At 43.3% G+C, this 23,462-nt stretch overlaps 1 protein-coding gene across 7 annotated transcripts in view; it reads right to left on the reverse strand.

Moving 5' to 3' along the window:
• Positions 1-23,462, reverse strand: part of GRIP2 (glutamate receptor interacting protein 2) — a 528,084-nt gene that overhangs the window by 57,946 nt on the left and 446,676 nt on the right. For all 7 annotated transcript variants that reach the window (XM_056524926.1, XM_056524923.1, XM_056524925.1 and 4 more), the window contains 7 exons: positions 22,591-22,666; positions 18,239-18,384; positions 15,025-15,172; positions 11,534-11,703; positions 9,571-9,696; positions 5,186-5,344; positions 4,708-4,894 (listed from right to left, as the gene is read on the reverse strand). In XM_056524926.1, the coding sequence (XP_056380901.1) occupies positions 4,708-4,894; positions 5,186-5,344; positions 9,571-9,696; positions 11,534-11,703; positions 15,025-15,172; positions 18,239-18,384; positions 22,591-22,666 (1,012 nt within the window). The remainder of the gene's footprint in view (positions 1-4,707; positions 4,895-5,185; positions 5,345-9,570; positions 9,697-11,533; positions 11,704-15,024; positions 15,173-18,238; positions 18,385-22,590; positions 22,667-23,462) is intronic.

Below are 23,462 nucleotides of genomic sequence, written 5' to 3' on the forward strand. Positions count from 1 at the left end.
TGGCAGTTTGAGCTGCGGCATAAAATTTGCCGCAGCTCAAACTTGCAGCCGGATACTTACTGTAAACCTCCGCCCATGTGAGTGTACCCTGTATGTTCACATTGGGGAGGGGGGAACATCCAGCTGTTACAGAACTACAACTCCCAGCATGTACGGTCTATCAGTGCATGCTGGGAGTTGTAGTTTTGCAACAGCTGGAGGCACACTGGTTGTGAAACACCAAGTTTGGTAACAAACTCAGTGTTTTGCAACCAGTGTGCCTTCAGTTGTTGCAAAACTACAACTCCCAGCATGCACTTATAGACCGTACATGCTGGGGATTGTAGTTATGCAACAGCTGGAGGCATACTACTTTGGCTGGGGATGCTGGGGATTGTAGTTATGCAACAGCTGGAGACACACTGGTTTGCTATTTAACTCAGTGTTTCACAACCAGTGTGCCTTCAGCTGTTGCAAAACTACAACTCTCAGCAGTCACCGACAGCCAACAGGTATGCTGGGAGTTGTAGTTATGCAACCAGCAGATGCACCACTACAACTCCCAGCATGCACTTTAGCTGTTTGTGCAAGCTGGGAGTTGTAGTTATGTTGTATAACTGAAGGTACACTTTTCCATAGAAAAATGTGCCTCCAGCTGTTGCAAAATTATAAGTCCCAGCATGCCCATAAGGGAATGCTGGGAGTTGTGGTGGTCTGCCTCCTGCTGTTGCATAACTACAGCTCCCAGCATGCCCTTTTTGCATGCTGGGAGCTGTTGCTAAGCAACAGCAGGAGGCTGTCACTTACCACCTACTGCTGCTCCCGCACACGTCACCGCCGCCGCTCCTGGGGCCCCGATCCCAACATCGACACCGTGGATCGGGGTCCCCAGCTCCCGGGGTCTTCTTCCCGCACCCGCTCACGTGCTCCGGAAGAGGGCCTGTAATTCCGGGTCACTGGAGACACAATTGACCCGGAATCTGCCGCAGATCGCTGGGCTGAATTGTCCAGCGATCTGCGGCCATTGCCGACATGGGGGGTCATCATGACCCCCCTGGGCGATATGCCGCGATGCCTGCTGAACGATTTCAGCAGGCATCGGGCACCGGCTCCCCTCCGGCTAGCGGCGGGGGGCCGGGATTCGGAAAAGGGGCCGTTTGAGTACGTCCTGCATCCTTAAGGGGTTAAACTTGTTTTTGGTCTAATTTTGCATTCTGATAGGCACATCCAGTTTTATTTTAATATAATGTTGCTTATATTGCTCCAACATAGTGTAATCACTGTCATTAATCCCCAGCTACAGTTATAACTAGGGCTCTATCATTATCTTCCATAATTACCTGTCCTTTTCTCTATTAACTTTCTACCTCTTACAAACCTTTTACCTCCATTTTATTCATTTTTTTTACATTATTTTACATCTTCTTCATTGTATATTGCCTCGATTATTGACCATAAGCTCAGGTGTAATGGACCCGGAGTCGAGAGATATTATTAGTATCCTCTAATAGCACTTAATATTATCCTCGCTTCATTCTTTATTATTAGTGTTGAGCAGCATAGGCCATATTCGAATTCGCGATATTTCACGAATATATGGACGAATATTCGTCATATATTCACTAAATTTGCATATTTGTACTATTTGCATGCGAAAATTAGCATATACGAAAATTAGCATAAACCAAAATTAGCATAAGCGAAAATTAGCATATGCGAAAATTAGCATATGCGAAAATTAGCATGTGCGAAAATTCGCACGCCAGTCTCACACAGTAGTATTAGAGCCTTCTTTACACCACACAAGCTGGAAGCAGAGAGGGATGATCACTGTGATGTTTACTGTGGGAAAAAAAAAAATTACAAAAAAAAATTTAAATAAACGTATATTCGTAATTACGAATATATAGTGCTATATTCGCAAATTCGCGAATATGCGATATTCGCGAATAAAATTCGTATTGCGAATATTCGCGAGCAACACTATTTATTATCTGTTAGATAACGGCTTTTATCTAAGCTTCATGTCTCTGATGTGGGGTCTTCCCTGGATACTCACAGAGCCGACCTGAAATAATCTGGACTTTACAACATCTTTACAGCCGGATCTATGTTATCATATTGTAACCTGGTCTTTTTAATATGTAATGACTCTGTTTATTATTCTATGTACTTTTATTTTCTTATTCTTAAATATCTGTTTTAAAGAAAAATTCTTTAATAAAAAAACAGTTATAAAAAAAATAAAATAACCAGGGCTCTAAAAAGTAATGGGGCCCTTTAGCAAAATTTTGAAATGGGTTCCAACTAGTGGTTTTTGTTGGTTTTCCCAACAGCCCTCTTTTCTTTGATCACCCAGCGATTTGTGTGAATGATTCCACTTTTACCATCCACAGCGATCACTAACTGTGCCTTACTGCTAATTGGAGATGGGCCCCATAGACTTGGCTATGTCTGCTACCCTGTTAGTTACACCAATCCTCATAGTTTCTACTCACTTCAGGAAGGCAGCTAATTTATTAGTGGGTCAATCTCTGAGTAGAGGTATTCTAAGGACGCATACCCACATCTGTATCACTTGCTATACACACACTTTAGACATCTGTTAATATGTGCATCCTTGTCACCAAACAATACATCCCTCTCCCAGATGAAAGAATAGCTATCCTAAAATTATGATATTTCAAATACAAAATATTTTTACTTTCGAGGTGAGTATTTGGCTGGTGAGGACATATTAAAGCCCAGCAGGTATGAGAGGAGGGGTGGGTGAGGAGGGGTGGGTGAGAAGTAAGGAACGTCCGTGAGAGATGACTGTGGGCCAGATGAGTTCATTACAACAAGGGTCACCCTCCACAGGGATAAAATATGGTGTCTGCCCCTGGGGCCAAGCCCTGACCCCTTTACCGAGCATGGAGCAGTAACAATCTCTGTAATTTAGTTATCTGGAAGCAATGCGACCAGACACAGGAACAGATGATGGGGGGAGAACTGTGAGGAGTATGGAATCATTCCTGGGTGTCGATACAGAAGCTAATTAAAATTTGCAGTCAATTAGTTCTTGGAGCAGAAGCCTGGAAGAGCAAAGCTATATATCCCCCGTCCTTGTGGGAAAGGGCCCAGCAAACATGGCTACTTTCCATTTCGCGCTTGCTGCACAAAATATGTCATTCAGACAAAGTCCCCAAGTCTGGACTCATTGCTGAAACCCCATAGAAGCCTCATCGTCAATAGATAATGTGGAATTAAAGAGAACCTGTCATCACTTTCATGCTACCTGATCCATGAATCATTGGGGGGAAATACTCAGCGGCTTTTCCCCACATCACTCCACCAACCTTGACTGATAGCTCTCTTTTAGTATGGGTATAGTGAGAGATCAGGCAAGGTTGGTGGTGAAGGCAGAAGCCACTGGGGACGTCCCCAAAGACTCATGATTAAGGCAGCATGAAAGTAATGACAGGTATAAAGTTATCTCCCATCCATGCAGTTATTTAAAAATTTAAGCACCCAATATGGCCCAACAGTGGTTCCCAACAAGGGTACTGCAGCATTCCAGTGGGGAAAATAGTGACAGGACATTTAAGCACCACCACAAGTGTCCTAGCGTATCCTAGGCTGTAAAGTCTCTAAGCTGCAGGCAGCATCATGCATGCAGCCACTACCTAAAGGGGGCAAGTTAACTTAATGGGGGGTCATTTTGTATGACCCACAAATGACCTTAAAAATATCCGAATGCCCCTTCCCCACCCCTGCAATATATGAACCTTCATTGTCTCACATCACATTACATGATTTCATGTTTTTTTTCAGTGACAACTTCAGTCTTTGAAGTTGTCACAGGCCTGCTCCTGTTACTATCATCACTTAAAGGGGTTATCCAGGATTTTTTTTATATATATATATATATATATATATATATATATATCAACTGGCTCCAGAAAGTTAAACAGATTTGTAAATTACTTCTATTAAAAAATCTTAATCCTTTCATACTTATGAGATGATGAAGTAGAGTTGTTCTTTTCTGTCTCTGATGACACATGTCTCAGGAACCGCCCAGTTTAGAAGCAAATCCCCATAGCAAGCCTCTTCTACTCTGTGCAGTTCCCGAGACAGGCAGAGATGTCAGCAGAGAGCACGGTTGCCAGACAGAAAACAACAACTCAACTTCAGAAGCTGATAATTATTGAAAGGATTAAGATTTTTTTAATAGAAGTAATTTACAAATCTGTTTAACTTTCTGGAGCCAATTGATATAAAAATATAAAAAAAAAGTTTTTTCCTGGAATATCCCTTTAAATAGTGTTAGTCACCTTAAGAGAAAAAAAAACCTCTTTTGAAATGTTGTCGTATAGCAGCACTTGAGGCATGTATAAGCTAAACTCCCAAATAGTGAGGGACCTTAGTTGTGTTTAGACCGCCCAATATCTTGAGAAGCTATTCTCACAGGCAATGCCTTCCAAAGTTCATTGCATTTTTTTTCACGATTTAGTAACACACGTTCTGTCTTTATATAGAATTCTCATCACTTTGAATTAAAATGTAAGAAAAAAAGGAACTTCCAGCTGATTCAAACATGCTAAGATACTCCACCCATCATGGCCAACGAGGATTCAAACAAAGCCATCCAGGCCAACAAAGGTGGGCTTAAAGGGTGGCAGTTCATGCATAACTCAGTATAGAGTTAAAATAAGTACAGGACATCTGTACTACAGAACATCTCACCTCTCAGCAGGGCTGTCAGGCTCAATAAATCGTATAAGGGGGGGAGAAGACAGGGTCTCTGTGGCAAATATTCCTCCCTGCAGCTGAATTCCAAAACCATTTAAAGGGTCTCCACGGAGAACAATTTCTGTGGTTTCTGTATGTATAATTTGCCCACCAGGACCCACAGTACTGGAAGCCAGGGATACTGAGGAGACAGAAGATAAAGCATGATCATATAATAGTTTAAACACAAGCTCCTTTGAATACTTCTTGTATATTCTACAGACTGTCCAGTAGACTCATTCCATTCATAAATGAAAGTGCACTTTGGTTATTCTGATGGCTGCTGCTCCTATGCCTGCTCTATTACAAAAGCCAGTAATGTACATATTTTTGTGATTGTTGGTCATGTATTCCATCATTTAGATGCCATCCCTTTAAGAGATACAGAAGCCATGCGACAACTGCTGGTGTATTTACTGAGAAGACCCCTTACATGAGCTTTTATGGTCCTTCCTACGCTGCCGCCGGCGGGTCATAGTGGTCCTCGGGCTCATTTGATGTGCAGAGCGGGGAAGGGTATTGGAATTCTGGCTGCTACTAAATCCAGGAGTTCCAGCTGAGGAAGAGGAAGAAAAGTTGGTGGCAACCAAAGCTGCAAAAGATAAGGAAAGGATAACATTAAAACTAACACATCATTTTTTAAAAAATATTTAAATGACTTGAGAGAAGACAAAGCTGAGATAGCTGCTGTGACCTGAAATCTCTGAGTATCCTCTGCTTGTACAGGGTCTGAAAACAGCTAGCTTTTGTGATTTGCATTCTAAGAGGTGTCATCTGTACACCAGGTATTGTTACAGTCATCTGAAGTAGGAAAGCTAATTACTCTTTGCCTTATGGGAGTTCTGCTAAGTTGAAAGGTGATTCTGTTGACAAGTTCACTGACTATGCATTTACAATTCTGACAATTGTTATTGGAAACAAAGTGGTGTTTTCAGATGGGCAATGTACATTACACATACATTTACAGGGGAGCATGGCCTGAACTGAGGTGCTTCACTGAGATGCTTCCTGTGCACCCTTGCGCTTCATCCTGACCCATCACCCCGAATTGGCCTACCAATCCTACTGTAAGTGGTGCCTGCAGCCTTGGGGTGCCTCCTAAACTCTCTCTGTCCATCCACTTTGCTCGGGGGTGAGACGGTTCTGTGAGGTGTCTGGGGGGGGGGGTGTACCCCTAGGCTTGGTCTAATTTTTAGCCTATCAACCAGTTTATGTTTACTGGTGGATAGATGTTGATCTTTCTAATGTAGCTACTACAATGGCTGGGGCATTACTTGGTTCTTATAAAAGTCTTAATAACATCTAATACAGGCCTTACTCTATTAAGAAATCTCTTTACTACCATTGCAACGGTGACTCGGGTTTGGTCCTCAGTCTCTATGCTTCCCCCCCTCACTACAGTTTTTCCAATTTTTTTCTGTCTCTTTAAAGGAGTAGTCCAATCTTGAAAAACGTATCCCTTATGCTAAGGAAAGGGGATACGTTTCAGATCGCGGGGCCCCAGCAGCCCGCGGGAAGGGGGCGTGCAGACCACCGCATGAAGCGGCGGCTGGCACTCCCCCTCAATACAACTCTATGGCAGAACCGGAGTGTTGCCTTTGGCAATCTCTGGCTCTGCTGTAGCGCTGTATGGAGGGGGCGTGTTGGCCGCCATTTTGTGTGGTGGTCCACACACACTATCTGGCGGGGGCCCCTATGGAAGATCGCGGGGGGTCAAACCGCTGGGACCCCCGTGATCTAAAACGTATCTGCTATCCTTAGGATAGGGGATACATTTTTAAGGACTGGACTACTCCTTTAACTCCAACATGCCATCAGGGCACAATATGGTGCGCTTACAGTGGATACAGAATTTTCTGTACATTTGATGGGTATCACGGACTTTCCTAGGCCACTTACACAGGCCTACCTCATCTTAGAGTCTTTGGGAGTGCATTTGCTGAGGTTTATTTCCAATGGGTGGGGTGTCCCAGCTCCAAAGGCTGTCCTTTGGGCTGCGGATCTCCTGGAGCACAGGTGTTGGGCCCACTAAGTGACTGTCTGCTGCATTTTAAATGTTCAAGCACTTCATCATATATTTTAATATGCTATTTATGTGTGTTGTACCTTTAAGAGCAGAGGAGCCGTGTAAACGGTGTGACCCTGCCTACCCGAAGGAAACCCCTAAATTGTGAGGTATATAGTGTAGTGGGGGAGGAGTTGCCAGAGTTTATTCCAAGTTGGAGTGTGTGCTGAGCTCAAGTGTGGAAAGGAGGTGAAGTGGTGTGTGGAGAAATCCTAAAGGAGGCCCAAGAACAAATCTCTTCTCAATCTATCCAGCCATTCTGCAAGGGATCCCCCGTGCAGTGGAAAGTCAAGCCCTGGCGGAGAAAGTTGTTGGACCTTGTCAGAACCCTAGCCGGCCTGGAGAATTTTGATCTCTCATATCAAGTCGGTATTAATCAAGTGAATAAAAAGCCCCATAAGTCCCAGCAAAGCAACAGGGCTCCCAACAGCTTACACTGTACCCCTTCCACTCTGCAACATGCTGTCTGAGTGTAATAACATAATGTCCTAGTCCCAGCAGCATCACTAAACCATGTAGTTGCTGAATGACACAGACTGGAGGTGGCTGAAGCATCAGTAAACCATTTATTGGATGAATGGCTATCACTATGCGGGTGAAGAAAGCTACTCATCAGCGACTGTGGACTCAGGTTGCTGCTGATGGAGCTGGTACTGCTCCTGCCACCCCATCCCTCCCCAGCAGCCATGGCAGTGGAAGGTGAGCACAGGGGTCCCCCCAATTCAGATGAATGAAGCCACTTCTGCACCCGGCTCCCAATTGCGATCGACTTCATCATCATCATCATCATCATCAAGTGTCTGTACGTCTCTGATGTCCTCCTCAGGTTCCTCAACAGTGTCTGCTTCAGGACCCTGAACCCTGGCAACAACGCCTCCCACGTCACTCTCCGCATCACTACTTGCCCACCTAGCTTGCCCACATGTCTCCTCCACTTCTTGGCTGGACAGTAGCTGCTGACTGTCCTCTATTAGATCGTCCTCAGTGAATAGTGGAGCTGAACCCACAGCATTAGATACTTCTGTAGGGGAGGGAACAGCATAGGACAAAGGCAATGGAGGACAGGGACTGCTCCCGGGCCATGCCAACTGAGGGTTGTGTCTGAGGAACCCACCAACTGTTGACTGGGGTATCAGATGTCACTTGTGATGTCTACGTGACATACTTAGTGCGTATATAAGGGGAGTACAATATGCTTCACTACGCTTAAAACAGTATTTGTCTAGAACAGCAGCAAGTGTGTACTTTTACCTGGACTTTCACAGTATCTACAGATTAACAGGTACAAAATAGTACACTACTTAGATGCAGGTATGCGGTATGCACTTATGAGGGCAGAAAAATGCGCTACAGTACGCGTAATAAACGTATTGGAGTAAAACACCAGCCGGTAAATACTTTTGGCTGTCCTTTCACAGTATGTAGGCCCTTGACAGATTAACAGGCACAAAATAGTACACCACTTAGATGTAGGTATGTGATATGCACTTATGAGGGCAGAATAATGCGGTACAGTACGCTTAAAAAAACGTATTTTAGTAAAACACCAGCTGGTGATTACTTTTGCCTGGACTTTCACAGTATGTAGGCCCTTGACAGATTAACAGGTACAAAATAGTACGTATGTGGTATGCACTTATGAGGGCAGAAAAAAGTATTTTTGCACAACACCAGCAGAGCACAACAGTGCTGCAGCACAAAAAAGCTGTGTACTAAACACAAAATCTCACTCTGTCAAAGTCAATTAGGAATGGACTGCTGGGTATTATACCATCTACAGACTAGTATAACCAGTATAAGATTTGTTGTGGAACAAAGACACAGAATTGTGCTGAGAAATGATTCCTGCCTCCTCTGTTAAGGTTTATGAAGTTGAGGCAGCTTGTTGAAATGTATGAGGCAACACACAGCTATCTGCCCCTCTCTGTAATACAATGCTGAAGAAAGTGACTGGGAGGTTAACGGCTGCAGTAAAAATCATTTTCAGTGAAAAAACCCTGCTCTCTGTCCACCAGAACGCTTATGTGACTAGGATGTGAAACGCTGCTGGAATGAGCTTTTCTGTGTAACACACACACATAGTGATGTCCATCTTATCTCTATGCAGTGTAATGAATGATATGACGAGCCACAAAATGGCTGCCGAATATATAGGGCTGTGACATCACAGGGGTGACTGGCTGCTGATAGGCTGCATCCTGCATGTGATTCAGGGTCATCCCGCCTACTTCCCTTCCCACCTTCCCAGCGTTCCTTGCCCCATGTTTTGACATTTGGATCCGCCATTTTAGATGCCCTTAAGCCTGGACCGCAGTAAATGAAGTTTAATAAAGCGTTTCACGCAATAGAATCGCGGCAATATTCGCATTTGTTGCGAATCGAATATTTCATGAAATTCGTAACGAATTCGGGTTTGTCAGCTTCGATTAGCTCATCTCTAATCCTAATGGTTAGACTATTTCTGTAGTTCTAGTTGGGGAGGGGGTGGAGGGTCCTTGTATGCTGAGTGTGCATGTTTGTGTGTTTTGGGCACTGCACTTGGGATGTACGGCCCTTGTTTTTTGTTTACTGATGTTTTAAGGCCTTGAGTGATGCTGAGTGAATGATTTGCTCCTTTTCTATTTTGAGACTTTCTGTACTACTGCTGTCCTTGTGCTCATTGTTTTCACTCCTAATTGTTATTTTTTTATTGTTTGATTCTGTAATTATGCAAAAAAGATAATTAAAACCTTAAAAGAAAAAAAAATACATACATTTACAGTAGTCTTGATTTGAGCTTGGGTTCCAGGTAGGAGTCTTGCAGTGTCCTGGATGATGTGTGTGACAGTAGTTGATGCAGGGGTCCCAGCAGTGGTGGTGTTCACTTTTTTGCACTTTAACTAAATGAATAAAAAGTAGACAATAGGACATGCAATATAATACAATACAAGTATGCAGTCAAACAATTTAATAATCCAGGAGAGAGATCATGTCGTACACTCTAGTGTATTAAGGTCCTTATGAACATTAATCAAAAGTCAACTGAATCAACCAACTTCAGCAAAACTGGATTATTGCCTAATGTGTGTGGGAGCCTACATGATGTCTGGGAAGAAAAGGACTGGACATATTGGATGTCAACTTGTTCTTAAAGAGATAAGCAGCAGTCAGAGCTGTCTGGCAGTGGCCTTTCCCTTCTTTCACCATAGTGAAAACGTGAACCTTGGGGCAAGCTCAATGTTTACATGTATGTGAGAAACAGAAGAGATAGCTGTCAGCTGAACACACGTTAATCTGAAAGTTTTCTATAGTGTGTGGGCAACTTTAGACTGATCACATCCAGAGCTGTATTTAATAGTCTTATGCACTCCTAACTTCTTCATGCTGCTGGTTCATTAAGTCTACAAAAAATGCTGTAAATGCTTTCCAGTGTAGCATTGTGGGAGAGATAGATTACAGACCAAACAATGAACAGAAATCTAAGGGATAGCTAACTGAAGTTCACTGAACTTTGAATGCAGCTCTGAGGGAAAAAACACAATGAATCCACAGGTAAAAAAAACTTTTTTTAAACGGCAATATTTAGGCAAGCAAAGAATGACATACACTTCTGTAGTAATCTTCCATTTTCTTTTATTATTATAAATACATCCAATGATCTTTAAAACTTTCATAGTTGGGAACATCAAACATGAGGGTGGCCCCCGAAATGTCGCAACATACCTGACTAAGAACTGAGTGATGTGTACCTCGGCTCCCAACTATGAAAGTTTTAAAGATCGTTGGATTTCTTTATCTTATGGAATGAATGAAAAATAAAAGAAAATTGAAGATTACTACAGAAGTGTAAGTGGTTCTTCGCTTGCTTAAATGTTGCCATTCTTAAAAGTTTTTTTGCCCATGGATTCATCGTGATTGTGTTACAGGTGGAACTCCCCAAAAGGGGCCTTGATTTACTCTGAGCATTGTGCACAAGTAAAAACACTATGAAAGTAAATGGATTACAGATGACCCACCATCATATGTCGATTTTTTTTTTTTCACATGGCTCGGTTTGGTTCCAACAATAGTTACCCTGTGTTGTGCAAAGGTTCTACATATGAATGAACTCATTTGAAATGTTTTGAAGGATTTTTTCACTCCCAAGTCTAGACCTAGTTACATATACTACTGCTTGCAACTGAAATACAGTTTAATGGCTAAGGGGGCAGCTTGACCATTCTTGTCATAATTAGACAGAGATTTGAAATGTTGGATTTTTAACAGTCAGATCCTGTTGTTCCACTTGGATAAGCAACAATAGGTGTCTGGCAGTTCCTTATCTCCTTCACTCCATAAAAATAACATGTCTATACAGTCATCTTACATATATTTCAAGCTTAACTGCTAAATATTGTGTGGTCGGATATCAGACATCAAAGAAATCATGTTTGTACTATAGTTCTAGGCCAACCATGCAGGGCACATATCACTGCATACAAAATACTCTTCTTATTGTGATTAATGGCAAAAATTCTACCCTGTAAATGTTGGAGCTGACAGCTACGATGTCATAGGATATATTCCAGCCTTGCATTACATTGCTGCAACCTTGCCCTGTCAGATAACAGCCCTTCATGGATGAGAAGAGCGTTTTCCTCTGCAGACTGACTGCGGGCAGCTAGCTCTCTCCAGCCTGAGATCCCATCACAACACACCCAGGGGGAGACTCTGCATGCAGAAAGCTCATGGACTGACCAGTCTCTGGTGGCCTCAAAGAGAGCCTGCTTTGATGTGCTGGGAGGATCTCCAGTTTCACATTCTCTGTGGTGCTAGCAAGCAGCTGTGTTGCCTCCATGACAGTGCAATGCTCCGTACTGGTACCATCTATGGACAGGATGTGGTCACCTGGGTGAAGGGCTCCACACCTACGAAAGAATGAGTGCAATTACATAATGTCTGTGTAGATGTTATTATTAAGTACGTCTGTGTTTTGTCAGGACCCTCAAATCTATTAAATTGTTGTCTGTATTGTCACTAAATCCTGTAGATAGAACAGATATTATTGCAGCAAATTCCGCACTAGGTAACAGAGCCAATCCTTTTCTGGACAGGTCTATATTCCCTGTGGACTCACCTTTTAAAGGTAACAGAAACGTGTTGGGAGGATGTTTGTTAAGGCATAGGGTGTATACAGTACAGTAGCACATTATGCTCAGGGGCATGTATCTATTATAATCTCATTTAACAGTATATACTTCCATATATAAAGGTGGCCTCTGAAGTGGATCCCTGGAGAGTGTCCCAATAGCTTCACCTCTTGATCCTGGTGATACCACACTATCAGTCACCTTTTTTGATTCTTGTGATTTTACTTGAATTAATAAATGTGATGGTTTATAGGCACCTTCCGTCACATGCTTGGTTAGCTTGTCATTTGTATTGTTATATTTTTTGCTGTAAGGGTTCACCAAGTTAGGCCACTTGCAGGACCACTACAAGCTTTACAATTTTGTTGACAAATATCAGATGGACGCCTCGATGTAAATTCATCTCTAAACAGGTATACCGACTGGTTGACTGTGTGCCAAAAGGACACTCTTTTGGCATACACTGGGTGCATGAGTATGCTTCCCAGGGCATATGCTAAACGTGTTGTAAAAATGAGATGTGAATAGAGCCTTAGGGCTATGTTACACAGCCTGACCTCTGCCTTTTACATCTATCATTTGTTGGCTATGAATCACGTTATACAGGGCGATGTGCGGTCAGCGAACAAGGATTTTTAAACATGTCACAACTATGCAATCAGCAGAAGTAAGAACTGAGGGTCTGTTACCCAGGGCAATTATTGGCCTGTTTGGTCAATAATCACCCAGTGTAATAGGGTCCTAAGTCTGTATTTGTCTGGTCAAAAAGGCAATCTAATTTAGCATTGAGCTACATAGAACCTAAGTTACAGCTTCGGTTTTACTCCTCAGCTGTGATTACAGTTCTGCATGGTTCAGTGCTGAAAACTCCCAGCATCTCCTTCTTGTGCAGTGTCTATAATGAATTTGTTCTTGCAATTTGTATTCTGGAAATTGTCTTTCTAATACTAGGCTTTGTACACTTATCTACTATAAGAAAACTGTCCTTGTGCATTTTAAAGGAGATGTCTCATGTAGAAAAATTCTTGTGTTTTAAATGCAGAAGCAAAAATTATATCACTTTGTAAATCACTTACTTTATTCCTTGTTGCATGTAAAACCTGTTTTTCTAGCTTCTTCGTTCAGACAGGAAGCTCAGCAGCTCCCTGTTCTGATGACTTGAGACCCCCCATTGAGCTCCATTATGCTGGGGGCCGTGACGTCACAATTTCCCAGAGTTCTGTGCATGGCCAAGGCACCTCCCATGTAATAAATATTCATTTACCCCCTGGTTTCTTCCTGACTGGCTGAGCAGTTTCAGCCAATCATAGTAGCCTCAGTGAGCAAGCGCATCTTCATTCATCCCCTTGGCAGGGGAGAGCGGATGGATCATGCTCTCTCTGCAGGGAAGCACTATCTGACATAAGGCTCTGCCATAAGGCTCAGTGATTATCAGAGCAAGAACGATCTCCTGAGAACAGAAGCAGGGGAAGGAGAGCAGTGTTGGATCATGGCCTTTTGGCTAAGATCAAGTGTAGTATCTGTTCTTATCAGTGGTTTATTCTCTGCCATTGATGTAGGATGGATGCTGCATGGAGGAGCAGTTGTACCGGGGAGTTCCGGGGCTGGTGCCACATAACCAGCTCAACGGCTGTCCTGATGTGACCTGTTTCCTCCGGGTCTCGCCATGAGGTTGGGGGTGTAGAGCCGAGGTATGTCTGTGCCTCGGGGAGTGGTGACCCTGAGGTACCGAAACTCACTGAGTGTTATAACTCACTGAGTGAAAGCACTGCACCATTACTCTTCACCTTTGTCACTCACCCTTGGTATCCCGGCCTTCTGGCTAGGATCAGGGAAATTTTTATAGATCCGGCCGGATGACCAGGCAGTATTTCTGCACTCGTCCACTTATTTATAATTTTTTTGTTTGTCACTGTGCCACTTTTATGTGTCTGTTTTGTACACAGGATTGTCAGGATGCGGTAGCCCTTCTGGGTGTCCCTCATGGAGGTCTAGGGGAGGTGTGTGTGGCCATTAGGTTCCTCACCTCCCTGCAACCCATGGGCATCTTGGCTTTTGCAAAGATGCCATCAGTATACGGCTCCTTGGCTCATACCTTGGTCAACGCCTAGGTTGAAGCCAGGAGCATTTTTGGCCCCTTAGTAGCTTCGGCGAAAAGGGGCATCGAACCTGGATCCTTGCAGGTGCCTTTTGGCCCGGAGGTGAAGGGTAGGTTTGTTGGGGGGCCTCTCTCCTGTTGGAGAAGGGCTTAGCGATAGACCACATCCTTTGTGCACGTTTTTTTAGTGTGACACGTTTGCACTTTTTCTTGCACTTTGGGTGATAGAGAGCACTTGCCTCGGCTCTTAAAAAAAAAAAATCTCTCCTCCCTCTGCTTCTGGTCTCAAGAGATCATTCTGATAAACATGGAGCCTGATGTTAGATAGTGATCAGTGCCTATGTCAGTGTTTCCCAACCAGGGTGCCTCCAGCTCCAGGCATGCTGCGAGTTGTAGTTTCCCAACAGCACGAGGCACCCTGGTTAGGAAACACTGGTCCGGGTATCCCTGTGCGGGGACACATTGCAGCTATATCCCTGCACCACTGGAGGAGACAGGCGGGGGGGAAGGTTGTGGGTGTAGAGGAATGGGAGAGGTCAGGGAGGAGAAGTAACAGTGGGCATGTTTGCACTGATGAGGACGGTGGGGTGCAGAGGGAGTGCGGGCTGGGCTACAGCTGTGATGAACCGGAAGGCATTGTGGGAGACAGGAAGCCAAGGAGTTCCATGAACCAGGAAGTAACAATCTTTCAGCTGGGATTGCAGGCGAAGGGAGTGGGTGAGATACATGAGGAGCAGATTGTCAGAATCATGAGCTGATGCACTGATTCACATGATATAATTAATATTTTTTTTGTGACTTGGTACATGATATTTCTTCTTTAAGGGGCCTGTCTGCGAACAAACTTGCTGATTATTTCTAATAATAACCAGTAAAAAGGTGTGTGCAACCCTGGTATAATATACGGTGTAACTTAGGATCAGCACAGAATATGTAATGTATGTAGGTACACTCTGTTGCATAATGTACATGCATAATGATGTTTGGTAATAAATACTCACCGGTCAACTACACTGGCAGGTTTCACTTTGTCAATTATTATGACTTGTCTATTCCGGTGAGTACCAGTGCTTAGGGATATGCCCAGTGTGGATCCTGGAGTCTTGGCTATTTCCACTAGCAACGGTCCTGATGCATTTGTCACAGTGTCTGGGTGGAGAAATTAGAATATATGAGATTGCAGAGACAGAAATTTAGATAACTAGATAAGAGATGTTTATATTTTATTCTGTTTTATATGCAGGTAATGGTGTAGTCTTCATCCTCCATGAGTTACCCGCTCTTTACTAAAATCCACAGAGAGCATGCTGGATCAGGTCCAATCAATTAATTTCCTGCATCAGATGATAAGTGGGGTGACTGCGCCTTGGAGGGTTCCAACTTGTTAAATTACTCTTAGCGAGACGCATCAGTAATCTGCCTTTCAGTCCCTACTGGGGTGAGAAGAACAACTTGCCAAGACTGGCACAGACATGATAGTAAGATAAGCCTCTTCCTTTAGCTAACACTGCTGTCCATGAAGGAACCAGCAAAAATCAATTCACTGCTGACCCAGAAAATGACAACCACATATAATCTTAAATTTCCCCTTTACTAAATTATATAGACCGGTGTAGTGCCATATTTTGTGTTTTGCCATGGAATGTGTTACATGACTAAGCACTTTCCAGTGCTGGACTAAGGCTGCTTTATTGGCTGACACGTGCACACCTGCCCTCTACCATTGGTTCTTGGAGTGTGTGTGCGCGTGTCATGTGACCACCTATATTGTGTGTGTAACACCATTTTCTTCAGTGTGTGTTTTGCTCCCACAGCATTCATTCCCCGCTATGGGCATCACGCTTGCGGGGGAGAAGCAAAGCTGACAGCTTCTCCCCCCCACAAGCGCAATGTCCCCACATCAGGGAATGATTGATATGCAACCCGTGGGCGCAGCCCTGCTTCTCCCCCCGCAATTGCGATCCCCATAGCTGGGAATGAATGCTGTGGGAGCCGAACACACACTGAAGAGAACGGTGTTACACACACAGTATAGGTGGTCACCCCCCCCCAAACCCCCCAAGAACCAGTGATAGAGGGCGGGTGTGCACGTGTCAGCCAATAAAGCAGCCTTAGTCCAGCACTGGGAAGTGCTGAGGCATGTAACACATTCCATGGCAAAACACAAAATATGGCACAACAACGGTCTGTCATTCTGTAATAATTTCTTAACAGATCTTTAAAATCTCTTGTAAAAAGTTCCATGATAAAAAAAAAATATATCATCCTAAAGCCACCACTAGAGGGAGCTCACTGCATACAAATTTTATACAGTACATATCCCACTGAACTCAAAAACGTATCTACAGTAAGATTCTACACTCCACCTAGTGGTGGCTGTAGGCTCCCAGAATTTGTTGTCTGTTTGGAGTTCCGTGCTAAAAAACAAACAAACAACAACACACTATAAAAGCTATATTAAGAAACAAGGGATCGGCATATGGCATATATACAATAATTAGATAGATACACTATCAGGAAAGGCAAGCTTGACTTACCAGTTCCCAAACATTTTGCTGAACATAAACATACTGAAAACGACCTGAAATTCACCCTAGTCGACCATGTCCCCATTCCCAAACGTAGGGGCAATCGAACAGCCAAACTCAAAAGGAAGGAACTGTGGTGGATTTATGAAATTAACTCTTTAAAACCAGCCAGACTAAATGTCGAATTTACTGTAACTCACGATATTTGTAATGAGTGCTAAATCCAGGTTTCAGTATCACAGTGTGACTTCTCCACATGTGTAGGATTGGTTTATGCAATTTTTTATTATAGACTTAATTTATTCTAGTCACCACACGTATGGCACTTATCCTTATTCCCTGTACTAACAGCCTTCTCTTTTTGCATTACAGAAGTGGGCCCACGGTCTCTCACTCATTTTCCTCGTTCCTACTGGCAGACATGGCAACAGACAAGGGGCACCCGCCTTTCCCATCCGCAGCATCAGCATCCCGCTGGACATCACAACAGTCCTCCTAACCACTCACAACCTCAAGACTCTGCATCAACTCAGGTACTTCTCCAGTGACAGGCAGCTCAAGGATGACCCAGGCTGGCTACCTATGGCGACCGACCAGGGACAATCCTTTCTAGGACTTCACGGGGCAGCTCCGGTACCCGGGACTCCCTGTGTGGTCCCCGAGCCATGAACACCTACCAGGAGATTGCTGTACCATCGCTAAGAGCCTTTCCCTTCACAAAAATGGCGTCTGATCTCCCTGACACCCTCCTGAGCATGCGCGGGGAGGCACGCAAGTGGTTGCCATGGAGACTTTGCACGTGATCGTCCATGTCGGTTTGTTGTCACACGTCACTTCCGGCTTTCCTATGAGATCGCCTCGTGTGTTGGGGGAAGGCGCGTGATGCCCGCTGCGCAAACAGGAAGCCAGCTGCCGGGTGAGTGACCGGATCCTCCGCCCACTTTTGCAAAAAAGAGACTTTATATGCACAATACACTATGCAAAAACGTTTTTACTGCAATATATGAATGTATTATTGCTCATGTTTGTATATACATTGCTGTGTAACATGTTTTCACTGTTTGATCACTGGGTAACATCATGAATTAAGTTTGTTTACATGTCAATCATGTTTTATTGATGGGCGGTCCTGTGTGACCATAAAAACCCTCTGTGAATAACCATTTGTTGCTTGACAAAGACAGCGAGAGGCTGTTGAAACGTAGCACACAGTGGAGTGAAATAAGAGACATCACTTTACACTAAAACTACGGGAGTGCCACTGTTTCTTTTTGGACATATACTTTACTGAACCTCTAACCAAGGTTTACAGCAGGAGGCACCCCTACATCCCAACACTTGGAGTGCTGCTTTTTTCCTTTCTCTCCTAAAGCCACCACTAGAGGGAGCTCACTGCATACAAATTTTATACAGTACATATCCCACTGAACTCAAAAACTTGTCTGCAGTAAGATTCTACACTCCACCTAGTGGTGGCGGTAGTCTGCCAGAATTTGTTGTCTGTTTGGAGTTCCGTGCAAAAAAACAAACAAACAACAACACACTATAAAAGCTATAATAAGAAACAAGGGATTGGCATATGGCATATATACAATAATTTCTTAAATCTAAATTCTTCTTTTTCTTCTGCCAAGTTGAGTATGGTAAACAGGACAATGCATTTTCATTCCATGAAAGACAAACTTACCCATTAGTGCAATATCATATTCAATCTGGAAGACTGCCTCCTGGCTGCACTGCCGAAGGATGTTAAGAGCATCACAGAGGGGAACATTGTGTAGAGCAATGCCATCCACACACAAGATCCTGTCCCCAACTTTCAAAGTTCCTTCCCTGAAAGACGTAACATGTTAAGAAGTGCCAGTGAGCAAACACGGGATAAGATTCATCTGGAAGAGCAACCTATTGATAGCAATATTACAACTGTTATATTTCAGTATTTTGAAGACTGTGTTATAGTAATCATATTGTTGTATATAGGTGCAATATTATAGTAGTTTTATTCTTGGAAATAGGGGGCAGTATTATAGTACTTATATTCTTATAATAAAAAAGCCTCACTAGCCGACTAGGATGTGGATGGAGGCTAAAACAACATGTTTCACACTAAGCATCTGAGAGGGTGAAACATGTTTTAGCCTCCGTCCACTTCCCAGTCTGCCTTGCTTCCATGGAATCGCTATGCAATAAAGCATTCAACTTCATCACAACTCAGAGGTTGAGTGTGGCTTTTTCATTGTTTTTCGTCCTTCACTGGACTCCCGTTCTATTCAGCCAGCATAGTGTTAACCAAGCATTTCCAGCAGCTTTAAATAGAAGTGTCTGGTTTCCTTATACTCACATTTTTTTAAGACAGTGCCACCGACTCCTTTTACTAATTGGATATTTATTCTTATACATAGGGGGCAGTATAACAGTACTTGTATTGTTGTATACAAGGGCAGTATTATAGAAGGTATATTCTTGTACACAAGGGCAGTAGTTATATTCTTGTATATAGGGGACAGTATTATAGTAGTTATCTTGTATACAAGGTCAGTAATATAATATTTATATTCTTGTACATAGGGGGCAGCATTCTAGATTTATTCTTACCCATAATTGTAGTATTATAGGAGGTTGGTTGGAGAGAAAGAACAGATTTGTGCAGATAAAGCAGCAAAATCTCTACTAGCATTTAACCCATTTATTTTTCACTATCTGACTGGACAAGGACACCTTCAGTATCTTCAAAAACGGAACTTGCACATCGGATTAAGGATTAACCATTGCATCCACTCCAGGTGTCCATCAAAAGCTATGCATTGCTCATTGTTATCTTTCTGGATGAATTTTCCACATGCTTAACTAAGCAAATTAAACTGACAAATACTTCAAATCATGCCCAACATCCAACAGTGTCTCACTTTGATCAGTACAATCTGCTTAGGTCTATCTGTCACTGCTGGGGCACCTGCATTTCTTAATGGAAATTTTGCTCATTGATTTAATGTTAAGAATCAAGAGAATGAGGCAGTAGGATTCTGCAGGGATCGGGGCAGCCTGGTATACAAGGTTATTGTGTAACAAACATTCTGATAGGTGGGCTAGTAGATGCAACGAGTGGCAGCATAATGAATAATAGGCCAGTCAAGGTTATATAACAGGGAGCAGGGCCAGATTAAGAGCATTATCTGGTGCTGTGAATTTTGGTGGGACCATTTATTAAAATATATAAAATGAAAGCCTAGGCTATAACTCGTATTTATCCTAAAGTCTAGGCTATGGTTTCATTAAAATAGCTACATATGGCACATTTTATACCTTTCCCTTAGCCATATGTTAGCATTTAAAAGGGTTATCCATGTTTTGAAAAAAAGTTTTAAAAGGCCCGTCAATTTTTTTCTTTATGTCCAGCTGGACCTATTTTCAGGTAGGGGCCTAGAGCTGCAGCTCCATCAACCCTAACGTAATCCAGCCCTGAGACAGGGAGATGTAATCAGAACAAGACAGAAATAGGAATTATCATGATAATAAATAAAGAGTTCTGATGTAAAAGACTATTTTAAAATGAACATAATTCAACTGCAGTAAAAAAAAGTATTACAACAGATTGAGTACCACGTTGATGTCTACACAGTTACAGCAATTCATAAATAACTATTTGTAAAGTGAAAGTTCTGCAACTTTCTATTAAAATTGGAATTTTAATTCTTCATAATTTTCAAGATCCCTGCTTGTTGTCAATGCATGACAACATTTTTGCTTACTTTAAAGGGTGCGTTACCCACATGGCGTATACGCAGCGTATTTCACGCTGCACAAAATTTAGGGCAGCAGTGGGAAATACGCTGCGTATTCCTTGCTCACTATACATACAGGGCTTTCGGGCGGCAGCCCTATGTGTACAGTGAGTTTTGGAGGCGGAGACGCGCGTCACAGTCACGCCGACACACGGTCCCGCCTCTAAAACTCACTACACAAATAGGGCTGCCGCCGGAAAGCCCTGTGAGTATAGTGAGCGAGGGATACGCAGCATATCTCCCGCTGCTGCCGTAAATTTTGCGCAGCGTGAAATACGCTGCGTATACGCCATGTGGGAACGCACCCTTAGAGTGTAAAAGCTGGTAGAGTCTGTTAGAATATTATCAGAATTATATCATTATATTACACATGTAACATTGTGACATTTTAGAAGACTTCAGGATGGTAGAGTTAAATAAGAAAATGCGGCAGTGGCATATTTTACTTTAGGATCATTCGATTTTCAGTGGGCTACGGTTATTTATGTCTCAAACGCTGTCCAATAATCTAGAATATTTCAAAATCCATTATATATTAGGGTTGGTTGATTCTGGATTAAAGGGATTTCCAAAGCAACATTTATATTTCTCTACAGTTCTTTAATCCTGCCCTAGTTACATACATAATACATATTGAGAAACTGAGAACTCCAGGCAAAAGAGAAAAAAAAAATGATACTGAAATGGAATAGAGAAAATACCGTATTTTTCGCCCTATAGGACGCACCGGCATATAAGACGCACCCAATTTTAAAGGTGCAAAATCTAGAAAAAAAAGATTCTGAACCCAACACTGATCTTCAACCTGCGGACCTCCAGATGTTGCAAAACTACAACTCCCAGCGTGCCTGGACAGCCAACGGCTGTCCGGGCATGCTGGGAGTTGTAGTTTTGCAACATCTGGAGGTCCGCAGGTTGAAGACCACTGGTATAGGAGGTAATACTCATGTGTCCCCGCCTCTCCGGACCCGTCACCGCTGCCCTGGATGTCGCTCCATCGCTGTTGCCGCGTCCCCGTGGTGTCCCCGATGCTCCGTACGTCTTCTTCCCCGGGATCCTCGCTCTCCGTCACCGTAATCACGTCGCCGTCATCACGTCGCCACGCACGCCGCTCCTATTGGATGACGGGACGGCATGCACGAAGACGTGATGATGTCGAAGGAGAGCGCCGACCATGCAGGGGATCCCAGCACGGAGCAGACACCGAGGAGGCAGGTAAAGTCCCTCACGGTGTCCTGTAAGCTGTTCGGGGCGCCGCGATTTCGCCGCGGTGGTCCCGAACAGCCCGACTGAGCAGCCGGGTTAGTGTCACTTTCGCTTCAGACGCGGCGGTCACATTTGCTCGCCGCGTCTGAAGGGTTAATACAGGGCATCACCGCGATCGGTGATGTCCTGTATTAACCGCGGGTCCCGGCCGTTGATGGCCCCCGGGACCGACCCAGATAGGGGTGTATTCGCCGTATAAGACGCACCAACTTTCCCCCCCCAGTTTTGGGGAAGAAAAAGTGCGTCTTATACGGCGAAAAATACGGTATGTGAATCCATCCACCAGGATGCTGACCGGTGCCAGTTATAGAACATCCTGGTTATCAGACTCATTTAATATGTATGTATTTCATGGTAAAAGTGATGCATGTTGATATACTTACTGCAGGGCCTAAGGAGGAAGGAGAGTATAAATAACACAGACTGGTAGTTTTGCCTGGAATGTTCCTTCGGTCAGCATAAATTCTATTACATTTCAAATGCATTGCATTGTTGTTTAAGATCTGGTACTAGTTTTGTTAAAACTTTGTCATAACCAGTTTGGTATTAACCCATGCAGGACACCAGATTACAAAACAGTTGTGGATTATAGGAATCACTGAGCATTGAGATTATAGGATTATGTTAATTTATGTTATATTTCAGCCTGCCAGAAAAAAAAAATACTTGAACTGCTTCTGTACATGAAGGAGAGTAAATCTTTCCTTAAAGACAGGACTTTTGTTTAACAGGGGAATTAGAAGAGGCGCTCATCCACCGTCCTAAACTGTTTGCTGTGGAATTAAAGCAACATTAGCAGTCATTTGCAATATGCCTCCTGCTTCCTGCCTGTTGTAAGTAAAACAGGGGATAGATTTATGAACGTGCCAGACTGCAGATCCTGCTGTCGTTCTCACAAATGCTGAATTTAATCTCTTGTGCACCAGGAGCTTTCACATCCTATCAGGAGTACTAAAAAGACATAACATGTTCCCGCTCAGTTTATCCATACCTATCAGCAGGTCCTCCTGGTCTCACATAGGTTATCACCAAAGGCCTTGATTTGTGCCAGTCATCCTGTGCCCCTCCTGCAAAGTATAGAAACCCATTATTGAACCATGTTTTACACCCTTCTCCCACCTCTGACACAGGTCACTTTGGGAGGGCTCAGTACAAAGTTGTAATTTAAAGTGTACATATAATTTCAAAAGATTTTTAAAAACCTGTCTGGTTTTGTTAGCTTGACCATTCAGAGGTGACAAAGTGATTATAGTGCGCCTGAGAGTCCCTTCTTATTCTCTACATTTCATGAGGTAGGACCAGAGCCGCGCTGTATACCAGTAGTACAAATATAGCCACTTCCTCCCTTAGTTTCCTATCCAGTTACAGCACAGGACCTACTTCTTTTCACTATGCCATGACCTAGTGCTTGTTAAAGTGCCCTGAAAAGGCAGGTACTGGGCTGGGCTGATTTTTTACACAGTATGGTACTATAGATGGCAAGTTGGGGAAGATGCGGTTTACTGATACACTAGACTTTAGAGCTGCTTTTTGGGGTAAGGAGTAATTTTTGGTAAATGAAGGGATTTACAAAAATCTTTGGAATCTCATAGGCTGCCAAATGGAGAGAAGTTGTTTGAAATAACAGTAACCATTTAAAGCTTCTGGGCCCCAGGGTGAAATCTGCACCAGTCCTCAACAATTGCGCATTCTTCTAAATGATGATATCCCCTTTGCCATACCTATAGATATAACCCAAGTCAAGGTCTACATGAGAAGTATGATCTATTCTTGTTATGGGGCTAAATGGTTGTGTTGTCCACTATAACACTGCTGCTTTATTTTTTGTGAAATGGCTATTTCCTGTTGGCATTTTATTCCTCC

This window comes from Hyla sarda, chromosome 6, assembly GCF_029499605.1.
Source record: "Hyla sarda isolate aHylSar1 chromosome 6, aHylSar1.hap1, whole genome shotgun sequence".
NCBI classification, from domain to species: Eukaryota; Metazoa; Chordata; class Amphibia; order Anura; family Hylidae; genus Hyla; species Hyla sarda.